A 19,838-nucleotide genomic window follows, 5' to 3' on the forward strand; every position below is an offset into this window, starting at 1 on the left:
CTGAGTCTCAGGCCTGTTGCACAGCCTTCTTCCCCACGGCTTGGCTGTGGTTCTCCCTCAGCCTGCCAGCCCACAGGGCCTCACACTCACTCCCTCCCAGATGTCCTGGGACTCTGAAAGCTGATCACCCCTGCCTGGTTCCTGTTTCCTGTTCCAGAGACCTTCCATACCCTTGGTCAAGTCCTCTTGCAAACCAGATTCCTTTCATCCATGGACTTCTAGAGGGGTCCTTGCCCTGGCCACACCCGTGCTATCCTTTCTGTCCCCTGCCTGGGCTGTCCAGCACCTGTCAGAACTCCACAGCCACCTTCTCTGGGAAGCCTTCCTGGCTGCCCATATTAGGTGTCCTCTCTTCACTGTCCTCTCAAAGTTGGGTCTAAACTAGTCCTCATCCCACACCACGTTTTCTTGTCATAAGACTGGGATTCTTCAATGCCCAGTACTGAGCTCGGTGCACAGTAAGTGCTGAGGAAAATCCCGTTGCAGGTATGAATGGGAGGGGGACTTCAGGTACTTTTTAGAGGCTCTTGGTTAAGCTGTCATGGATATTGAATGAGGTTCGGAGATGCTAGGGTCTACTGTGTCCTGAGACTTGTGATCAGAGGCTTGGTTTTCTCAAGAAGTTTGACCTCTGGGTGAACTTTAAGATTGAGCTCTTGGCAAACAACTATCACCCAATTCCCCGGGCCACCTGGGTCCCTGCTTCTGTTTCATCTGCAGGCTTAGACTCGGAGCCATCCAGGGCTTAGCCTGCTTGGATCTGGTACCTCTTGCCGGACCTTCATGCAATCTGACCCTTGCCTCATCCTGGCCCCCTTCATGATGTGGTCCTGTCTCCCATCTCCTAGTGCGGCTCACCACTCACATCTCATGCTGATAATTCACAGGAGCTGGATGTTTCTCAGATTCCTCTGGCCCAGATGGGTGACTGTAGAGCCTGACATAGCCACTTCTGAGTGCACATGGCACGCACGCGTATGCACATATGCACACGCCCCAACCACAAAGCCAGAGAGAGACACTGCTGAGCCAGAGGGACGAGTTTTATTAGATTCCAGCAAGACTACGGTACGTGTTTCATGCAGATTAAATATGTGTCTTCACTGCCCCAGGAGGGGAGCAGGCTCACAGTCAGCTCCTTCATTGGCATGTCAAGGGGAACCCTCAATGTACTCCGTGTGGGGGACAGTTGGGATCATGACTGGGGGTGGAGGTGGGACAGTGGGGAGCTGAGGGCCCTTGGGACCTTGAGTCTTCAGAGGTTCAGGGACTACAGGACCTTGGTCCTTTGCTGGTGCTGGCACCAGAGGCTCTCGATCCTTCAGAGGCACCGGGATTAGAGGAACTTGATTCTTCACAGGCTCAGGGACTATGGGACCTTGGTTCTTTGGAGGCTCTGGGGCCACGGGGCCTTGGTCCTTGGCTAGTGCTGGGAGAATGAGGCTTTGATTCTTCACAGACTCGGGGACCACAGGACCTTGGTTCTTTGGAGGTGCCACAACTGCAGAATCATGAACTTTCAGGTGCTCAGGGACCGTGACATCTTGACGCTTGACTGGCTCTGGGACCACTACACCTTGAATCTTTACGGGCTCAGAGATCACGGGCCCTTCATTCTTTACAGGTGTGGTGACCATGGCACTCTGGTCCTTCCAATGCTCTGGGACCATGGGGTCTTGATCTTTGGCAGGTGCTGGGACCACAGGGACTTGATTCTTCACAGGCTCAGGGACCACAGGATGTTGATCTTTCAGAGACTCTGGTACCAAGGAAACTTGATCCTTAACTCTTTCTGGAACCATAGAACTTTGATTCTTTAGAGGCCCTAGGATCAAGGGACCTTGGTCCTTGACTGGTGCTGAGATCACAGAACCTTTATCCTTGAGAGGCTCAGGGACCACGTGATCTTGATCCTTGACTGGTACTGGGACCATGGGACCTAGATCCTTCAAAGGCCCTGGGGCCACAGAACCTTGATCCTTCGGAGGCCCTGGGACCTTGGGGCCTTGATCCTTTGGAGGCTCTTGGGCCACAGGACCTTGACCTTTCTGAAGGCCTGGAACCACAGGACCTTGATCCTTGTCTGGCTCTGTGGCTACAGGACCTCGATTCTTACTTGAGTCACTGACGGGTTGGACCAGGCTCCTGCAAAGGAGAGAGAGGTGGTCACTGTGAGGGCAGAACTCAGGGCAAAGATAGGCAGAGCACAGATTGCCTGAGAAGTCTTGGCCTGGCAGAGCCTGGGGCGGGCAGCTCTTGCTGGAGAGCCAGGGGATTTGGATTCCTGTGTTCTTGGCACAGAACGTGGGGTGGGGTGGGGGCTAGGCTCAGGAATGTCATTCAATGTGCTTGCCAATTGATTATAACCTGCACGTGGCACGGGGGCGGTGCCCTGGTGGTATCGCAGTACTGTGGCTGGGCTCAGAGCCATCCATTGGGTGTCCCAGCAGCCTGTCCACTCCACACTCAGCCCGGATCCCTACTCTTTCCTCCAGGATCATCAGGCCCACCCAGCAAGCCCCATTTTAGCTGTCCAAGTAGATGACCCTACTGGCCAGGGTGCTCCTTCCTTGTTCTGCAGGGAGGGGGGAAAGGGTCTATGACATACCAAGAAAGGGGGTAGTAGGAATGTCCCGCTTCCCCTCTCCCCTGCAAGGGAAAAGTATTCTATCACTGACATTGTATAGAATAGCAGGCACACAGTGATAGTAAAAAGCAGATCAGCTTTTAGTTGTTTGTTGTTTTTTGTGGAGATGAGGCATCACTATGATACGCAGGCTATTCTCAAACTCTTGGCCTCAAGCGATCCTCCTCCTTCAACCTCCCACAGCTCTCATAGGCAATCTACTTCATTATTATCTGTGCCACTCCCGCTGTCCCTGGACTTGGTAGGTGACTCATTGGGACTCCTAATCCAGGCAGAGACAAGGCCCTGGTTCCTTCACTCCATCCCCATTCTCCTTGGACCCTGGCCCTCACAAACTCCCAGGCTTCAGGGCTTCTTTCCCCGCAGCCAAGAGCCCACTCCCCTCACCAGACCCCCATGCCCTGCTTCAGCTGCCTCACCGCTGCCCTCTGCCCCGTCCTCGACCCAGTCACATCGTGGGGAGCATGTGTTAACACTGACATTCAAGGGCAGACAGTGCCACACTCAGACCTGGCCAGCTGGGGCCCTCTGGTTGAGAGTGCACACCCCTTCCTTGCAGGCCCGATTGGAAGTCACCACTCAAGAGTGGCATTGCTCAGCCAGCGTCTCAAGCTCTCACAAACCTATAACACATTTCGCTTTCTGAATTGATTATTTTTCCAGCTCATGTCAACAACATGGCAGCCCTAGGAAGAGCACAGGAAGGACTTTATCACCTTCTTGGCTGTTGAAGAAGATGAGGAGGGTGAGTGGTGTGGAAAGAGAGGAACCCACATGGACTAGAGTCTGGTCTTTCTGCTCCTGGAGCCTGGGATCTTTCCCTTCTAGGGCCCGGCACATAGTAGGTGTTCAATACAAGGAAGCTATATGATTATTCTTACTCTTTTATGCTTTGTGGCAACACAATCTTTAATCTTAAAACCACTTCAGCATTTTCGGGGCCTTACTGTGTCACCTAGGCTGGCCTTCAGAGGTGCAATCATGACTCATTGCAGCCTTGACCTCCTGGGCTCAGGAGATCCTTCCGCCTCAACCTCCTGAGTAGCTGGGCCTACAGGTGCATGCCACCATAGCTGGTTTATTTTTTGTATAGACAAGACCTCACTGTATTACCTAGGATGGTCTTGAACTCCTGGGCTCAAGTAGTCCTCTCCACTTGTCCTCCCAAAGTGTTGGGATTACAGACATGAGCCACTATGCCCAGCTACGCATCAGCATTTTAACAGTTCCTATCAGGATTTTAGAGGAACAAGCCTTACCTGCTTCTTTTTTTTTTTTTTTTTGAGTTGGAGTCTCACTCAGTCGCCCAGACTGGAATGCAGTGGTCGCTCCTGGCCACCGCAGCCTCGACCTCTCGACCTGCTGGGCTCTGGCGATCCTTCTGCCTCAGCCTTCCAAGTAGCTGGAACTACAGGCGTGCGCTACCACACCCGGCTAATTTTTTAAATTTATTGTAGAGATGAGGTCTCACCTGCCCAGGCAGGTCTCGAACCCACGGGCTCAGGCAATCCACTCACCTCAGCCTCCCAAGGTGTGGGATTACAGGCTGAGCCACCAAGCCCGGCTCTTAATGCCTCTCCAGTGAGATCCCTACTTGGTAACACTTTCTTAGCTCATGGTGTAATTTTACTGAGCCTCAGTCTGCCATCTATTCATTGGGTGTAATGACAGTTACTCAGAAATGTCTGATGCTGAGGTCATATACACAGAGCGCACCTTGTACTATGGTATTACTATGTAGCACTAAGATTATTTTTCTATTTCCTTAGAAGTAGAATTATACATATTTGGGCTATTTTTATTCTGCCACATCAGCCTGAGTCAGCATCTTTTTACTGTATTTAGCATTTTGAGTCACCTAGGGGTTGACATATCTCAGCAGCATCCACAGTGGCACAGGCAGCCTATCCATCCAGTCCTCCTGGCTATCTCAGGCCAGGGGAGGGGAGGCCCAGGGCAGCTCTCCAGCTCAGCACCACGTGGGGCACAGCTGCTACGGCCAGACAAACACAGCTGGCTGCCGTCAGTGGGACCTTAGCATCTGAGAGAGCCAAGCATGGCCGTGGGAAGATTGTTGGATCCAAAGAGGGCGTTAGAACACCTCCAGTCACTGGTGGCTGCCACAGAGGGAACATGAAAACTGATTTCAGAATAGAATCAAGCAGGACATTGACTCACTATATCCTCTCAGGTTGCGAGGTGACCTGGGTAGGATCAGCCCGATGGGGTATGAAGCCGAGAGGGGATGAAAGAAGGTGACCAGGACTTAACATGATCTTGGGGTGCAGAACCCACCCCATTGGCAGGACATGGACCCAGAGTCTCCGGCTGGCCTGGAAGTCATAAAGATGGCCAGCCCCACAGCCCAGCTGGAAAGTTCATTTCCCAGGATGTTTGCAGCACTGGTTCCCATGCCTCACCCCAGATTTCTGTTTAATAAGCACTCTCGCCGGCTGTGAGCTAATCCCAAATTTGCAGGGATATATATCCCCATATTGCTTTGGTTAGTAAACTTTTTTCTTTATTGGGTAAGTGTCCTTAATCATGGGAAGGTTTAGAATTAAGATTAGAAGTGATGAATTAAATCAAACCCCAAATGTTACCTTTTTTTTTTTTTTTGCTTATAAGTTGAGGAAAAGCCTGCATAGATTTAGTTCAAAAGTATTTGTAATGATTAAGATAATTTAGTATATTATAATTTCTAAAAGATTAACTGTGATTTCAGTGTAAATGTGTAATTAAATAATTGAGTTAGACTTATAAATTAAGTTGAAAAATATGACAGTTTACAAATTTTGTAAACAATGATGGAACTTTTATGACAATGCAGTAGTGTCCATATTTTTAAGCTTAATTTATTTAAAATTATTTATAATTTAGTCTAAGTTATTTAGAGGAATTGAATTAAGTTATAAAATCCTCCTTAAAAGAGATTGTTACATTTTCCTAGGTTTTTTACTTTGTTACTTTTATAAATTAAGCACTCATTTTATTTTATTTTATTTTATTTTTTTGGGTCAGAGTCTCATTCTGTAACCCAGACTGGAGTGCAGTAGCATGCTTACGGCTACTGCAGCCTCTACCTGCTGGGCTCAGGTGATCCTTCCACCCCAGCCTTCCAAGTAGCTGAAACTATAGGAGCATGCCACCACACCTGGCTAATTTTTATTATTTATTGTAGAGACGAGGTCTCACCAAATTTCCCAGACTGGTCTCAAACCCCTGGGCTCAGGCAGTCTTCTCCTCTCTGCCTTCCAAAGTGCTGGAATTACAGGCGTGAGCCACTGCACCCGGAAAGCATTCATTTTAAAAACCAAGGCAGCTGGACCTCAAGGATGCCGTGAAATCCTCACTGACCCTGACAAGTCATCACTTGATCCCATCAGTCCCAGCCCATCTCCCCATATTCAAAATGCCTCTCCAATAAGACTGGCGATGGCAGTGCTCACAGTGCGTCTGTGTGACTGAGGGGTAGAAGTGGCTGTCACCAGCCCCACTCAGGCCACAGGTCAGCTATCCTTGGGCATGGCCCAACCTGCACAAATGAATCTGGTGCCCTGGACCAGCTGCAAAATTTCTCAAGACAGCACATGACAGAGGCCCCTTCTTCCAGCCTGTGTGTCCTGAGAGCCTAGCCTCTAGAAACCAGAACGACCTGCTGGCTTTATCCTAGCTTCTTGCTGTTCATCTCCTGAAGGTCTTGAGCACTTGCTCAACCATGATAGACCTCAGTTTCCCCACCTGTAAAATGAGAATAACAATATAAATGTTTGGGACAATTGCAACAGAGGATCAGAGGACCCTGTTAGGCAGGGATCTGAAATCATAATTCTTGCTATCTGTAGAGTGCTTGGGGATTACACAAGTAAGTCCATGACTGTTATAACTGTAATAACAGCTTAGCAAATGCTCCCACATCTGTTACTTTATCTCCTTGACTCTAGGGGAAGGCAGACCTACCTGTGATCCCATGGTCCTCTCGTGCTAGCTTACACACTCTCAATGCTATACCTGTTCTTGCTCTTCCTGCTTGCCCCACTTTTCCCTCAAAGGCCTGCCTGTCCTCAAAGGCTCAGCTCCCATCTCCTCTCTAGATGAGTTTTGTTTGCATCCCCCTTGCACACCACTTTACAGTGTCTCTCCACAGTCACAGACCCCAACTGCTGTGAGACTGTGAGCCTCCTGAGGGCAGGGCCATCCTCCTTGCCTGCAGCCTTGATGCCCAGTACACTATCTGAAACAAACAAGGCCAAACAGAAAGGTTTACAGATTGTTGCTGAAACCTGACTCATCCTCTAGCCCATAGTCCCAGCCAGAAACTCAGAATCATCCTTGAAGTCTCCCTCTTCCTCGAAACCCTCACCCAGCCCATCAGGTCCCATCTAGTTCAGCTCCTAACTTTCATCTCTCAACTATTCCCCTTCTGTTTCCCTACCACCTGCTATGCCATCACTTCTCTGGACCACTGTCACAGCCTCCTGTCTGGTGTTTCCTGTTCCATCTTTTCTTACTCTCGTCTAATCCATTTTCATACAGAAATCAGAATGATCTTTAAAGACAGCAAACCTGGTCCCATCCTTTCCCTGCTTACAACCTTCAATGACTTCTCCTTGTACTAAGAATAAAGAATAAAATCTGGGCCGGGCACAGAAGCTCATGCCTGTAACCCCAGCACTTTGGGAGGCCAATGTGGGAGGACTGCTTGAGCCCAGAAGTTTGAGACCACCCTGGGCAACAAGTGAGACCTCCCTTCTACAAAAAATGAAGAAATTAACTGGGTGTGGTGGCCTGTGCCTGTTGTCCCAGCTACTCAGGAGGCTGAAGCAGAAGGATCACCTGAGCCCAGGAGGTTGAGGCTGCAGTGAGTCGTGATTGTGCCACTGTACTCCGCCTAGGCGAAAGAGTGAGACCCTCAGCTCAAAAACTAGAAATAAAATCTATCACATGGCTCCCCTAGTGGGCCAGCCTGCTCCCGCCTTCCCTGGCTCTCTGTGCTCTGCCCCCAGGACTTTACTCCTTTTTCTTCGGCATACCCTGCTCCTTCCCACTTCATGTGCCTACTCCTGGAATATTCTCTTGCTCCCTTTTCACCTGGCCAGTGCCTACTCAGCCTCCCTCCCTCAACTCCCTGGAGCACAGTCATGGCCAGCCCCCTGCCACAGGCTCTCCTGGTCCCTGGCACTTTCTTTCCTCTCCCCTCACAGCAGATTCCTTGCATTCTTTCATATCTGCGTTCCCCTACTAGACTGAAGTGTTCGGAGGGCAAGAACTGTGTCAGTCATGCACATCACTGTATCATCTCTACCTAAAACAGTACCTGACCCAGGGTAGGCCCTGACTAAATAGGTGTCAAATAAATGAATAAACAAGAAACGTTTCTGTGCCAGGCTCTGTCCTATTTGCAAAACGCAATGCTCCAAGGTTACCGGAGACATAATGAGTCTTAGACACTTCATTGTCTGCCCTTCCTCCTGTTTCCATGGAGACAGGCAATGCCTCCTGCGTGCACACACAGGGACTCTGGATCCATGCTTCCTGAGCCCTGCTTTTGACTGGATAGAGAAGGGGCTTCATTCCCTCCCACGGATTCCTGCCCTTGTACATAGCTCTAATCCTCTAATCTGCCCATGTGTTTTTTCTTCCCAGGTCACCTCCTGTTGCACCATCAAAGCAACCCAGAGCTGGGGAAATGCTTCTGGCATAGGGCCCTGTTCAAAAGTCAGGGAGCCTTTGGATACTGCCCTTGAATCTCCAGCCTTCCACAGGGTGGAAAAGCCCTGAGGAAGAAGAAACCCATATTTACTGAGCAGTAACTATGTGCCAGGCTCGGTGCTAGATGTTGTGACATGTCATTTGACATAATGTAAAAAGCCACCTGCTGGAGGAGAAAGAGCACAGACTGGGCTTGAGCCAGAAGAGCTGGGTCAAATGCTAACCTAACTCTTCTCAGCCATGGGATGGCATCATGGCACCTCCTAGCCTCAGTTTCCTCATCTGGAAAAGGGGGATGATAGCACCCACCTTCAGGGAGGATTTGCTTACGTGAATGCTCATGGCATGGCCCCTGGAAGACAACTGATGTTTAGTAAATGTTAGTTCCAAGGAGGGACTTGGTGATCTGGTCTAATTGTCTTACTCTGCAGATGGAACCTAGGCCCAGATGGGCAAGTGACTTTCCCACAGCCACACAGCTAATGGACAGCAGGCCTGGGACTAACACATGGGCCTCTCAACATCTCAGGAGGTTCAGGGAAGGGATGGCACACACTCGCTTGGAGTAAAGATGGGCAGGAGGGGAAGAGTGAGGCTCGGGCCAGCAGTGCCACAGGATCCTGGCAGGGTGATTTCAAGGCTCTGTTCCCCTCCTGCCTGTCTCCACGGACCCTGTATGTGTGCCCGCTTTCTCGGCTACAAACAAAGCTCCTAACAGTGATAGGAACGTGGCTGCCGAGGGGATTGCCAAGGAAACCATCTTGGAAAGGCTCATTATTCTTAAGAAGAATCTGCAGGAGACAAGGAGCTCTCAAAACAAGAACCCTCGCTCGGCCTCTCTCCCCCGCAGGACTCCGTGGGAGCCTCTATTTTAGTAATTATCATGCTGTTTGGTAATTATCTGCCTCTCCCACTAGACCGCAGGGCTGTGTTTTGTTCATCTTTGTGTCACAAGCATCTAGCACAGTGTGTGACTGAGAGTCGTACCTGGCTGGTATTTGTGAAAGGAACACAGGGCCGGTGTGGCTTTTTCTCTTTAGTCTCTTTTACTGTTTTCTTTTTTATCCATTCATTGGACAAAATATTCTGAGCCCTGCTCTGTGTCAAGCCCTGGCTGGGGGCACGGAAGTGAGTGAGACTTGAGCCCTGAGCCCTGATTGAAAAGCCCTTGAGGTGGAGCGGGAGGCAGACCTGGAAACACACACCATGATCGCGATGCCACCACAGGGTTCGGGCACAACCACCAGACCGGGCTCTGAGCCTCATCAACCTGTGTCTCCTCAAACCAGATAGGCTCAAAGGTCTCTTAAGGAGCTGAGCTGTCACTTGGCTGAAGTCCTCCTTCTCTGTCCCATGCACACACAACTTCATAGAGCCAAATCAAGAGTTTCCCAGGCTGGAAGGACAGACTGCCGGCCTGTGGGTATCCTCAACCCAGCTACCATCTCCCTGCCAGCTGGCCACCCAGCCACTGTTTGTACTGCCTGTGATGGGCCGCACATGCCCAGGCGAAGCAGCCTCCTCCTTGGTGGTCCATGGGTTAGACCTTGAACAGAAACCTGCATCTAGCCAGTGCCACTCCCTCCCATGACTGCACTGTGAGGGTTTTGCCTCCTGGGCCCACCCTTTAGGGGCTGCCCTAAGACAGCCTTTCAGACATTTGAAAGGGACAGCAATTGTGTTCTTATTCCTGGCATCTCTGGACAACATATGCCCAGAGCTCAGACGCTTGCTTTCCACAGCCCTCACAGTCCTGACTGCTCCACCCACCACACATCTCAGTGGGCTCTGTCCCCTGGAAAGTGAGACCCCCCAGAACTGAGAGCCATATTGCAGGTGTGGTCTCCAAACAGGACATACCTCCTTCACTCCAGAGCCTATACCTCTGTTGATCAGCCCTCAGCTGCTCTAGTTCTTTCTCAGACTCATCAGTGCTGGCTGCCAGAATACCACCCCTGCCCATCTGCCTGGTAAGCCCCTTCTCAGCGACCAGATTCAGTTCCAAGGCCATTTCCTAAGTGAAACCACCTCTGACCCTCCGCCTCCTTCTATGTTCCTACAGCATCCCCTCACCCCTCCTCGCAGCAGCCCCCATTAGGTCATTTTGAACAGTTTTCTGGCTGCCTTTCCAGACTGGGCCTTTTGAGGGCAGGGATCATGTCTGCTTCATCTCTCTCTCCCTCCCTTCTCCCCACCTCCCTGTCCCGCTTTGCTTCCACAACATTTAATCAATGCCTACTATGTGCCAGGCCATTGAATATCCTGGAGATCCAGACAGCTCTAGCATGGCTGGCACATAGTAGGAGGCCTGCATTCTAAATGCAGCTTAACAATAGCTCACACAAGATCAATTTTGACCACTGCATTTACATGACATACAGATGTTTTCCTAATTTCAACACCTGCCTTGGCACCATTTTTATCCCCCCCAAATTATGACATCTCTTTAAGGTTTTCTAAGGACTTTTCAAACAATATGGCCTCTGATTATCACAGCAATTGTATTATTCAGGGAGATAGGAAGCTCCTCCCCTCTATTTTCCAGGAGTGGGAAACTGCAAGGGGAAATACACTGCCTCAGGTCACTTAGTACAGAAGGGGCAATGTCGGGACCATAAGGGAGGAGTTCTTTCCTCTCTGTAACCTCCCTCATGGATATAACTTCAAACATAGAGATTCCAAATTTGTCTGCAGACATCTGAATGGGTTCGACTTGAGATGACCCTGACTGGTCCTGGCTGGAGCCAATGACTTCCGCAGGTCCCAACTCAGAGATCCTGAATGCATCTCCTGAGACACTGCCCCTCTGGGCCGAGGCCTCCAACAGGCTCAGCTCTTCCCGCACAAGGACATGGCCCCACTCCCTGCCACCAGGTTTACCTCCTGGAATTTAGCAAAAAAGCCCCAGAAAGCAGGGGCATCCCAACCTAAGAATGTCCATCCACACTCACACCTGTAAGCCCTACCTGTGTGGCTATCAATCAGTCCACCAGCCCGGGGCCACACAGTCCACCAGACATGGTCCACCACCACAGAAAGAGCATCTAGGACACAGTGAGAAAAAATGCTGCTCCCACAAGGTTTAATTCTGGGCAAGGAGTCAGAATAAACTGTGCTGATCAAACTCAGCATCTGTGACTTTTCTGTGACTCATTTTCCATAGAACATGAAGAGCGATTGAAGGTTTCAAAGCAAGCAGGGACAGCATGAGGAGACCGCTGTTCAGGAGAATGTACGTTGTTACAGTAGGAGTCCTAGCACTGGACAAAGGATGGGTTTTAGAGCCACCCAAACCTGGGTTCAAATCCTGACTTACCACGTCTAAGTAGTGTGACTTAGTTACTTAATCACTGAGTCTTGATCTGTCCTTGGAGATGCTACACACAGACTCTCTAAAGTATGCAAAGGCCAAGTAAATGTTCACTTCCTTCTCCTAGGCTGCACCAACTCTGCATTTTACCAAAAACCCGACCAGAGACCTGCAGCAGGTTCCTAGTTCACACTTCTCTCCAGGCTCCTAGTTCACACCTCTCTCCACCGCTCTGGATTCCCTCCAGGCAGACATGTTCTTCAGGGTCAGCATACAGGGAAATGGTTGCACCATGGGGTTAGGCAACTGTGTTCTCCGCCTGGTTATTTACTTATGTCTTTATTTTTGCTGTCGTTAAATATCCTTTCTAGATCTGACCTGCTAAGAAGGACTAAATAATTTCCAGTTGTGTAAGAAATATTTTACAAAGTATCCTTGGTTGTTTTCACACCAAGAAGGCAAAATCAAGGGCACAGTTGATTGTCCTGGCTGCCAGGAATCTGATAATCCTGCTAATGGTCCTTTTTAAATGTGAAGTGCTGGACTAAGGCAGCCAGACAGAAATGGCTCAGTGCTTGTCTAACTCTGTGCTCCTGGGAACTTGCAAATCAATTGTTGTCTTCCCCCCAGCCGCCATCTAAACAAAGAATGGAATCTTGAGCAATTAATCAAAATTGGTTTCATGTGTCCAGAGGGGCTCCCTTCAAATGAACGTGTAATTGCAGAAAGGGAATCTCACCAGGTGATTTATAGGGTGTGATCAGAGAAGAGAGGCCAGATGAAGGGCTGGGGAGGGGAGGACACCGTTGCTAGAGTCTTGGTCTTAGACTGTTGTGTGGCAGAGAGAGGGGATTTGCCTTGCTAGCTCCAGCCACCACATTGCTGGGGATCAAGAGTTGCAAGAGACTGGAGCAGTAGTCAGCAAACTTCCCATGAAGTGAACTATTGACAAGGGCGTTGCACTTTCTAGTTTACAGAGGACTTTTGCAGGCATTGCTCTTGGGCCCTCACAATGGTCCTGTGACTTAGAAACAGGTGTCCCTTGCAATCAGAGCTTCTGCCACCTGCTGTCCCAAACTCTGGAAACAAACAGATTCTAATAACATGCTATCCCTAGCTGGCCAAACTCCTGTTTCCTGAATTTGGGTACTAAATCGATTTGGAGAGTGATGGATACTTGTATTATTGTTACCTTTTTGAGGCTAAGAGACTCAGTCAAGGTCACACAGCTAGTAAGTAGTACGGCTTGGATTTAGAACCATACCTGTGACTTGGGGAGGGGGTGGGAGGGAGTTTTTGTCATCCTAGAGTTCTGCATTGAGCAGGGAGTGGGATTAGTCGCCCTTAAGATTACCCTGTAACCAAGAGTCCACGATTTTATGATGTCAGGACTGTTTAGAAAAAGTGGCTACACAGAGTACAGAGGTATGCTGGCCATTATCAAGCCAGCCATCGACTGTGCTCTGCTCTGCGGTTGCTGTGACCTCTCTCAAAACTACCCGTTTCGTGGGAGCAGGGGTAGTTAGTTACTAGGCAGAACAGAACCTTGTGGAGGCACCATGGTGAAGGTGGAGGTAGATGGTATATATCATCATTTATTCACTCACTCATTCATTCAACAGACACTTTAGAAGACACTCTGTGGTAGGCTTTGGGCCAGGAGCTAGAGCTACAAAGATGAGCAGAAGGACCTGGCCTTTGCCCTGGGGGAGCACAGTCTAGTGGGGAGGAGACACACACATGAGCGAGTGACACAGTACATGTGGCGAGTTCCATCATGAAGACACACACAGGGAGCATCTTACCCAGCTTGGGAGGTGCGGGAAAGGCTTCCTGGAACTGTCCCCTGAGCGGAGTCTTGAAGGATGAGTAAGCCGGGTGGAGAAGCAGGAGAAGGGCATTCTGGGCAGCGGGCAGCGGGCAGCGAGGGCAAAGGCATGGCGGTGAGAAGCAGCATGGCGCACCAGAGAGGACAACAAGCTTCTGCACGCTACAGCAGCCACGAGGAACCCGCGGATGGTATAAAGCAGGGTGTGACATGGTTGGGCTTGCATTAAGATCCTTCTAGCAGCTTAAACCAGTAGCAGTGGCAGTAACTTATCTATGTCAGCATCTGAAGCTCCCTTGGCCCTAGATAACAGATCTGGGGCCTGTCTTTTGAGATAGTCATATTCAGTGCCAAGTTGACAAGTGATTGAGGTCCACTTGTATGAGGACAAGGGACAGAAGTTTACGCTCAGTTCCACTGGTTGAAATCAAATGCACAAAACAGTGGTTTCTGATCCAACGCTCCAGGCAGTGGACATCAGTTTTATTGTGGCACTTCCAGTACCAAGTATATTTCTTCTGGATGAAAAATCTGTTGGACAATTCTGTATTTGATAACCATACATTTCAGTCATCCAGTCAATTTAGTACCCAAGCACTCTAAACTGGTTATTTGACTGTGACGATTGGTCAATATAGTCAAGATGGCTGACCCAGTTATGCTAAGACCTGATCCCACTTCCTGCCTCCTCTGTTGACCAATTTTTGCCCTCACTCTGATTCTGTTTATCTCACTTTCTCTCATTCACCTAGGTTATCCTCAGTGTCTTCTTATGTGTGTTTTTCTGTGACTTTTTCTCTCTGCACCTCTATTTCTACTTCTCTACTTCTCTCCTGGTCTTTCTTACCACCTTTCTCAGCTCCTGTTTTGTCTCTCTCCCCTAATTCATCAAAGAGAACAGAACGATATACTTTTATGTATTTGCATTTTTATATTTATTTATTGAACAGTTTTGTGTTTTCTGCTTCATACAAAAGTAGACAGGTGGGTGGGCTGTTTTCTATTCATCTGGAAAACAAATCTGTTGTGGTTTTCATTTATATAACCCTTGTTTGGTTTCTATCGTTGCCTCCCCAAAACTCAGAAATCAGGGTCAGCAACAAAAGTCCCACCCCAGGGCTCCTAGCTTAGGGCAAGAGAGGATCTGTGGTGTTGCCTGATGCGTGGGAGAGGGAGAGCAGCATGATGGGGGAGCATGCAGGGGTGTGGGTGCAATCTGGGCATATGGAATGGAGACCCCAGGTAGCAACCACCCACTCACGCGGCACCAGGTCTCTCCACCACCGAGCTCTGCCACTCTCCAACCTCTGCCTCGACCCTCCCCAAGTGTATGAAGCCCCCAGAACCTCAGCTCACCCGGCATCTGACCCCTCCCACACCTTTTCTCCGCAGATCCCTCTGTCTGGCATGCCTTGGCCACCCCCGGCTCTGTTCACCTGGTGGACACCTACCCATTGCTGAAGTCCTCCCTGATCCACGGAACCAGCTAGAATGGACTCCTCCTTCGTGCCCCACTGTGATCAGAGGCAGGGTCTCAGTCATCCTGGCTTCCCTAGTGCCCAGCACAGTGCCTGGCACATAATAGGTATTCAATCAACATATGTTGGAAAAATCAAGAGTATCAAATCTTGTGTCTCACACTCTATCAGGATAACAAAGTGGGCAAACTTGGCCCTAATGCTCAAGTTCCCACCCAACCCCCACACATTCCCTTCCCTAGATGTGCTCACTTGCTGATAGTCCTGCCCCTGCATATCCACATCCCCCCACTCTCCAGGACTCCCTCTGCCATGAAACCTTCCATGATTTCCCACTCCCAGGAGGAAGAAACCTATCCTTCAACTGAGTTCCCAACTGCCTGATCTGTTGTTACTGTATTTGGGCTTCTCTTATGGCTGTTTCAGCATCCCCATGTTAGGTATACACATGATTGTCACCCCCACAACCCACACATTGAGCCAGCCCCCCGAGGGAGGAACTTCCAAAATGACCTTTGATTGAATGAACAAGGGAAGCCATCTCTGCCATCCCTTGGGAGGAGAAAGAGCTAGAACCGACAGCCCTGCCGGTTGACAGAGGGGATAGAGAGTCAGAACCTGGCCTCCCAGCGTGGCAGGCAGTGCTGGGTGCCGGCGGTTGCTCCTGCCAGCAACATAGGGTCAAAGTGTTACACTACCTTGTTGGCCAGTGCGTCTCCCGGTCCATCTTCGCTTTCCCAACACTTTAGTTCTGACTGCTTGCAATTAGTATCTGAGAGGCAATCTACAAGAGTCAAGCTGCGTTATGGAGAACCCAGGCAAACTGCAGGGCGCAGGGCCTCTCATGGAGAGCGGCTCAAGTGGCAAAGGTTGGCTCCTTCACCTACTCATCTGGGCCTCACCAAGGAAATAAGATCAAGAAAGTGGTGTTCGTCTTTAGCATTTATTTATACGTGGAAAAACTGTTTGTTTGTTTGTTTTTCTAAGCAAGCACAGACCACAGGCACGTCACAATCAATTGGCTATACATGAATATTTTTGTCATTCTCTTACTAACAGCAGGAATGAAATAGCACCAAGAGAGGTGTGCGCTACACGTTACATAGACAATCTGTGGTATGCAACAAAACCCAGGCCACAAAATCGTAATTAGACACTTCCTGTCTGCCTGGGGGAGGCAAAGCTGTGAGGACTGGATGGGAGCATGGGCAGGGACGGGTTGCTGAGGGGGCCACTGCACAGTTCTGGGGGCTGCTTTTACAGGCAGGAGGGGACAGGCAGCAGGAAAGCTTCAGCCTCAGCACCCCTCCTCCTGTCAGGGAGGACAGGAGCCACGGGGAATGTCCAGAAACAAGCAAGACAGGTTGGAAGCCTGATCACCTTCAGGAAGGCAACATCCAAACACTGCTTATGGAACCCAGATCAGTTTCATTCTGTATGTTTGGGATACAGAACAAGACTGGCTGAGTTTGATTTGTAAACAGTAGAAATCAAAGGAAGTTTCTTGCCAGTGAAGTCACACATTCAAGAGTCAACGTGAACTACAAAGAGGGTTTTTTCAGGGGGTGTGTTAAAAAGAAGGGGATACTGACAGGTAGAAAAAGGCATTATACAGGTCATCTGAAGCCTGAGGCGGCAGGGTAGGAAACTTAGTCCCTGGGGCTTTGAAGGGTCCCCGGGGTAGAAACTCAGTCCCTGGGGTAGAAAAGCCTGTGGGGCCTCCTTGGCAAAAACCACGATCTGGGCAGCACCAATTTGACTCTGTCGCAGGGATCAAGCCATGTGCTGCCTCTGGTCGTATGGCTGTGGAGACAGGTTTATTTCTACTGCCACGAAGTCTAGCGCACAGTGCCTGGCACACAGGCATTCAATAAGTGAACGTTGAATGAGTGACCCCTGTGTGTTGTAAACTCTGATTTTACTTGATCTGCAAAAATAAATGATCATTCTACAGAGAAATCCAGACTGTAGTGAACATCAATATGTCTGACTAGTGCGCCATCTTGAGAGAATGAACATACATCGGCAAATTCTCTGGAGGCAGTTAAGATCATGTTGACAGAGTTCTCTGGTAATCGTTAAGATTCACTAGCAACTAGGTGGAAACAGCACTGAGATCTTCTCTAGTCATTTCCAGACAGGCAGTCAACATTGGTGACTCATAAACACTGAGACTTGCTCGCATTTTTCTACCTTCTTCCAAACGTCTCCTTCCTCACAGTTTCATGCCCTGAGATAGAAAGGAAGGCGGCAGTGGGCCTGACCAAGGATCTCATTTCTAGTGTTCCTGCTCTGCTAATAATGACGCCTCACATAGCACGTGCTGAGTTCATTTGTAAAAGACTTCTTAGCCCCAAGGTGACAGACCCAATGGTCAGAATAAGAGAGAGCTTGTGGAGATTCCACTTCCTCCACTCCAGAAGGACCTCAAGGGACTTTTGAGGTGAGGAACTGTGAGGCCATCACCCCTCGCCACTTCCATTACAAAAGAAAAGCCAGCCTGGACAGAAGCTCGACTCTGAACAGCAGCCCAGCGACTTCAGAATGCTGGGGCCACAAGGGTTTTAAGGACAGGAGAAATAAAGCGTGCTGAGTCACAGATACATCACATTTGCAAAGAGAGTTCTTCTGGTAGGTATTTTGGGTCCCTCACAAGCACGGGGGTCTTTTCACAACAACTCCCTGACTAATTCCTACAACACAACTCTAGCACAGCTAAGGTGGCACTTGCCACTCGTGAGGGCTTTGGCCACATAGACACGTGACACAGAACACACTGAAAGCTGCTTTTTAAATATAAACGACGTTAAAGATGCTTGCTAATCACTTAGCAGGGCACTCTCCTAGTCTTCAGCAAAGTCACAGAAATCCCCCCTGATATGAAGCCCAGCATGCCATCCTCACCGAGGAGCAGAGCCTGAGCAGTTCAGGAAGGGAGGGTGAGCTTTACCATATACACCGCTACATCCACGCCCCCTCGGGTTTCTCAGAAACGAAAGTCACATTCCAAATACACTATCCCTACACCTTGAACTTTCTTCCTCAGGCACCTTGAACCAGTTGCTCTGTGACACTGGCAGCACTGGACAGGCTGAGGGCAGAGGGAGGACTCCTCCTCGTTTTTGTGATCTTCCTATGCCATCTAGAATGTACCTAAAACGCCTCACCTTGTTACCACCTGGCCAAGTTTTATTTATCAGTGGTACACCTATTACTTGGCATACAATTTAAAGCCCACTGACAGGAAACTAAGCATAGGTACACGTTTCTAACAGAAGATTCTATGAAAAGGTTATTTAAACTCAACAGACCCAACTCCATTTTATTGATATTAAGGCCGAGGTTGTTTTTTGTTTTTGTTTTGTTCTTCCTACAAGTTTTGTCCATTGCTGAACTCAAGCTGGGCTCTCTGTAGCACATGATAATTTTCTCAATTTTGGAAAAGAACACATTTACCTAAAGTTCAAAATTGCCCAGTGACACAAAGCTTGGAGAAGAGTAGGAGGAGAAGATCCTGCAGACATCTCCAAGCACCACCAGATCTGGCTGGCAGTCAGCTCGGAATAACCTCCTAGGAGGCCTGCCTGCCTTCCTCATCAGCATGCACTCTAACTGACAGGGAGGGCACAGCCAGTAGGGCAAAGCTTCCCGGTGTTCCAGGGGCCAGTGGCTGGATGCCTGGGCTTCCCTCAGAGGAGGTATGCCACTGTCTTTGAAGCAGGATTACTCCACGAAAAGAAACCAAAGCAAAGAGCTCCTGGAACACTCAGGAATGACCAAGGCAGATGAGAAGCCTCTAATTAATTTTGTGGCCTTTTTTTGTTTGATGATTTAAAAAAAGGGGGGGAGGGGGAAGAGTAAAAGGAAAGTGCAGTGAAATTTACTCTTTAGCCTCAGCCAGTTTATTGTTCATCTCCTTGCTTTGTTCTTTGTCGTCAGGCTTGGCGGTACCGGGGGCCTCTGCGCTCTTTTTCTTGGCGGCCTGGCCTGATACCACCTGCTTGTCTTTGGCCTTCCTCGGGGGCTTATGGCTCGCTGAGGTCTTTTTTGGTTTGGAACTGTGAACACTAGGCTTCTCCACCTGCATGGAGAGACAAACAGACACACCGCAAATGCAGAAACACAGGGGGAGGGAGAGGAAGAGAGAATTTAGACAGAAGACATTATTAGTGAAGGAATAATGGCACTGATAGTTTGGCACTGACAGAGCACAGTGTGCAAGGCATCTCTGGTGACCCAAGAGCATCTGCCTTCTCCTGTCTGAACTCCCTGGCCTGTCACTTTGGCAACACTCACTGGCCCCGTCAGCTCCCTTCTCCGGCCAGCCTCCCTCTGGGCTGCCCCAGGCGGTGGGCTACACAGCTATCCTGCAGTATCTGACGTCTCTCCCTGTGGGAAGGTTATGCCACATCCGCTTGTTCAACTCAGCCATGGGCATATGATTTGCTTTAGTCAATGAAATGTGAGGAGTGAAGAGGTCACCTCCCAGCAGGAGACTCAAGAGGCAGCCTGGACATCCTCTTCTTCTGCCACAGAGAGGGGTGCTCCACCACCTTGAGTCCTGGACTGAGAGGGCAACGAGAAGCACCACTGCGGTTGCACACGGAGGGCATGTATTAGCAGAAAACAAGCCTCTGTTGATGTAGAATGCGGAGGTTCTGGGGTGCATATCACTACAGCGCACGATGGCCTTTTCCTGTCTCGGTCTCCAGAATGGTGTGATCAGATGGGAAGTGTCCTCACTGAGACACTGTGGGCAGGAGGCCTTTGGTCTCAGCAAACCCCCAGGCACTGCCACCCCTCTGCTCTTCCTCTTGGCAGTTCCAAGCCCATGCACTCCCCCAAGCTCCTTTCTCCAGCTCT

At 49.7% G+C, this 19,838-nt stretch overlaps 1 protein-coding gene across 1 annotated transcript in view; it reads right to left on the reverse strand.

Moving 5' to 3' along the window:
* Nucleotides 1–1,022: 1,022 nt before the first annotated feature.
* Nucleotides 1,023–19,838, reverse strand: part of MAP6 (microtubule associated protein 6) — an 85,355-nt gene continuing 66,539 nt past the window's right edge. The window contains exons 3-4 of the mRNA XM_008053121.2: nt 18,860–19,056; nt 1,023–2,145 (exon numbers count right to left, since the gene is read on the reverse strand). Coding sequence (XP_008051312.1) covers nt 1,152–2,145; nt 18,860–19,056 — 1,191 coding nt within the window. The 3' untranslated portion in view covers nt 1,023–1,151. The remainder of the gene's footprint in view (nt 2,146–18,859; nt 19,057–19,838) is intronic.

Source organism: Carlito syrichta, unplaced genomic scaffold, assembly GCF_000164805.1.
Source record: "Carlito syrichta isolate Samal-C Ts95f unplaced genomic scaffold, Tarsius_syrichta-2.0.1 Scaffold287889, whole genome shotgun sequence".
Taxonomy (NCBI): Eukaryota; Metazoa; Chordata; class Mammalia; order Primates; family Tarsiidae; genus Carlito; species Carlito syrichta.